The 3,618-nt window shown below is 26.9% G+C and overlaps 1 protein-coding gene across 1 annotated transcript in view; it reads right to left on the bottom strand.

The window, feature by feature from the left end:
• The window catches only part of LOC107642409 (polyadenylation and cleavage factor homolog 4), a 4,146-nt gene continuing 3,540 nt past the window's right edge, over positions 3,013-3,618 (bottom strand). Inside the window, exons 7-8 of the mRNA XM_016345751.2 lie at positions 3,410-3,618; positions 3,013-3,316 (exon numbers count right to left, since the gene is read on the bottom strand). Coding sequence (XP_016201237.2) covers positions 3,471-3,618 — 148 coding nt within the window. The 3' untranslated portion in view covers positions 3,013-3,316; positions 3,410-3,470. The remainder of the gene's footprint in view (positions 3,317-3,409) is intronic.

Below are 3,618 nucleotides of genomic sequence, written 5' to 3'. Positions count from 1 at the left end.
TAAACTACATATGTATTTTGTACATAAATATATAGTGATTTATTTTGATATATAAATAATATTTTTGTTTTAAAAAATATAAGTGTTTATAACAATATAACATCTATTGGTTACCTTTTTCTTCACAAAATAAATCGATATAACATCTATTTTTTTTTTTTAGAATTAGGAGTGAAACTCGAACTCGAGAGCTCGATATAACATCTACTTGATCTTTCTCCCTTCACAGGTTCACATCAAAATTTAAAAAGAAAAAGAAAAATATGATTCCTATTTATTTTATATTTTTTAACAGTTCAGTAAAAAAATAAAACAAGTGTAATAACCCGTGTCATGCACATGATAAAATTGAAATGATAATTTTAAATTATTCTATTAAAATTAATTTAAATTGTAATAATTTAATTAATAAATAAATAATATAATATGCATAAATATATTAACTCGAATGTAGCTATTAAGTGTATAAAAATTATGTTTGAATTATGAATTCTCTAAATGAAATTATCTCGTTTAAAATATTTAAATTATGATTTAAAAAAAATTGATCTAATATTACATTTTTTCTCCACTTTACTTTTAATATATTGATATTGCAAGTCTAAATTACAGTATTTTAATGAATCTTGACTGAAAAAGAAAATAGTTACGTGTTTCTATCATTTAATTTATTTAATACACAATGTGCTGATACTAACGATATTTTTTTTAAAAAATATATTGATACAAATAGATATAATATGATTACAAATATAACATAAATAAATAAAATATATAAATAAATGCTAAACCAATATGATCACATAGATGATCAAGTAATTGGATTGTAAATTGATCTCATAGTGTACATTTTATTTTTTCTCATTTTTGAATGAAAGTGAGAATTAAGAGAGTAAGTAGTAATACATAAAGAAAAAAAAATTTGCACCACAACACATAATTATAACCAAAAGAAATCTTCATATTAAAATTTTACATACTGCAAATCATGAAGATCAATCACAATGTACTGGTCACTTTTCTCTATTTTTGACCATGATATAAGTTTTTCTTTTCTAGTCAAGAATCTAATAACATCTAATTGATAAAAAAAATTGAATTAAAAGTACCAAATTAAGGACAAATGAGTGAATAATATAAGAAATTATAACTTCGTACGTGTATAAAATAAAGAGAATTTACTGATTTATTTTGTATTAAACGATAAAACTAACAATAGTATATTAATAAAAGGATATACCTTTAAAAAAGTCACAATACAATTTCAAATATTTTCATAAATAAACTGTTAAAATTTTTGTTATCGATAAAATGATGCTATTATACAATTTTTTGGCAAAACTTAAAATCAAAAGGAAAATAACTTTGTGTGGCTTAATATAAATTAATTACATACCAAATAAGTAGAATCGTTCATTTGTTTGTTTCAATATATCAGCATAGGCAAGCAAATTAAAATGATTATCCAGAATTTTACGATCATGGACCAAATGTACTATAAGTGACTCTATCTTAAAAGATATTTTGCACATGTGTAGTCAATCTCAAAATTTGAGAAGACATAGACCTTCCTTTCTACCAATTCATTCTAAAATATTTTTGTCAAATAATTCTTGATTGAACAATGAATTTTATCGTATTGCAAAATAAATTAAATATAAAAGCTATTAGCATTTACAAAAATATTAAAAAGAATTGTCTTTGACTTGTGAAATGTTGTACTTATAAAATTAACTTAAAATATGAACTACAAATATTTATAAGAATTTAATTTTAATGCAATGACAGTGTAAAGTAGTTTTACACGTGCATCCAATTACGTAATGACACATCAATAAAAATAAATACCTTTCACATTGACCGCGTGAATGGTCAACCAAAAGAACGAATGTGATTGCACGACTGTGTAAAACGCTTTACACTGTTAGTGTATCAAAATTAAATTCTATTTATAAATTGAACTTAGCATTACTTAAAAAAATTTAGTAAATGAATCAATTAATCTTATCATCTATTAGAACTATTTCTACGAATCAATTAGAAAATTCTTCACTTTTCTTCACAAAACACCAAAGAACAAAACTTTTAGCAATTGTCTTCATTTAAATTGTATCCACTCACACGCATATATTAAAGAATAATGCTATAAAATTAACACAATTTATTATTTTTTGCTAATAATTAGACAATAATATTTTAAAATATTAACTAAAAATATAGTGTTAGTCTGCCAAACTAAAAATATTAAATTACTGAATATAAATACTAACACATGTAAATTAAAATTGTTGGTCTTTAAACTTTTTCCCATATCAAAATCACCATTCTCAATCCAACTAACAATTTTACAAAGAAAACTTTGCATGGGAGTAATGAACTATATAGAGCAATGCTAGGGGCCAGTAATTTTTGTGATTATTAGCCATCAACTAGCCATCAATGATGATTTGATGGTGTGATATTGGTGTGAGATTTTATCCAATGGCTCATCTTTCTCTGCTGGTTATATGCTGGCCAAAATTCAATAAAACTGCTGGTCCCTAGACTTTTTCAACTATATATTCTCAACGAATTATACGCCAAATTGCCATTTTCCCTTTAGGTACAAACTATATATGTATACGACAGCTTGATTTTCCAATTTTATATTTTATTAAGGTGACAAAGTAAAAGTTAAAAATGACATTAGTAACACAATTCAAAAGAAGGAAATTAAACCGCTAACAAACACGGAGATACCTTCAACCTTAAAGAGAATGGAGGTACATACTATGTATTCATCAGTGCCATCACAAGGAATATGTCTTGTGGTTCTTGGCTTTTGAGAGAGAGAGAGAGAGAGAGAGAGAGGATAAATTAGTAGCAATCTACAATGTGTGCAAATTAAATATTCTGTCATATTAAAAACGATGAAAGAGGAATAACCGTGACATTATCTTGTATATGGAACTAGAAAAATACAAATTGAGAAGTAGCAATTGAAAACGAAATGAGTAGCGAATCTAATAAAAATTGTCGGAACGCAGAATTTTATTAAATTTCATGAATTAAACGTGCTTATTGATACAGTAATATAATGTGATTTTGCTGATAAATGAAATCTAATGCAGAAGCTCACCGGAACAATAATAGAGCACTAGCAACAACAACTAATAGTATTTAACTGCAAGAAATTGGAACACTACTAGTGCAACTATAGCTATACATGATTCAACTCTACCCTAAAAGGTATTAGTAAGTCCTAATCAAGGGTGCACAAAACTGATATTTGGTCGACCCGCATTCTTTTTCTCTTACTACTCTCTTGGTAGATTCCCTGCATACACAAGTGAAACAAGGAAGAAGAGTAAATAATAGTAGTAGGAAAGCTAATATAATGTAACTAAGATCCTATATAAAAAGCAAATACCTGTTGGTTGAGGGCATAGTAGAGTCAAAGTCAGATCTGCATTTGGAATGAACAATGGGCCCTAATTGATGTCTGTCCATGGTGGCCAGTGTTGTTCCCATGGGTGCCTTAAGGTATGTGGCTCCTCTATACATCCACTCGTCCATTTCGTGGCTGTAAAACTCATCGAAGCCCTCTCCACATAGTGCACATCTACTCTGATCCTCTTC

The sequence above is a fragment of the Arachis ipaensis genome, chromosome B05, assembly GCF_000816755.2.
Source record: "Arachis ipaensis cultivar K30076 chromosome B05, Araip1.1, whole genome shotgun sequence".
Lineage (NCBI taxonomy): Eukaryota > Viridiplantae > Streptophyta > Magnoliopsida > Fabales > Fabaceae > Arachis > Arachis ipaensis.
Note: the sequence above shows the minus strand (reverse complement) of the source record. Positions and strands in the feature narration are given on the sequence as shown.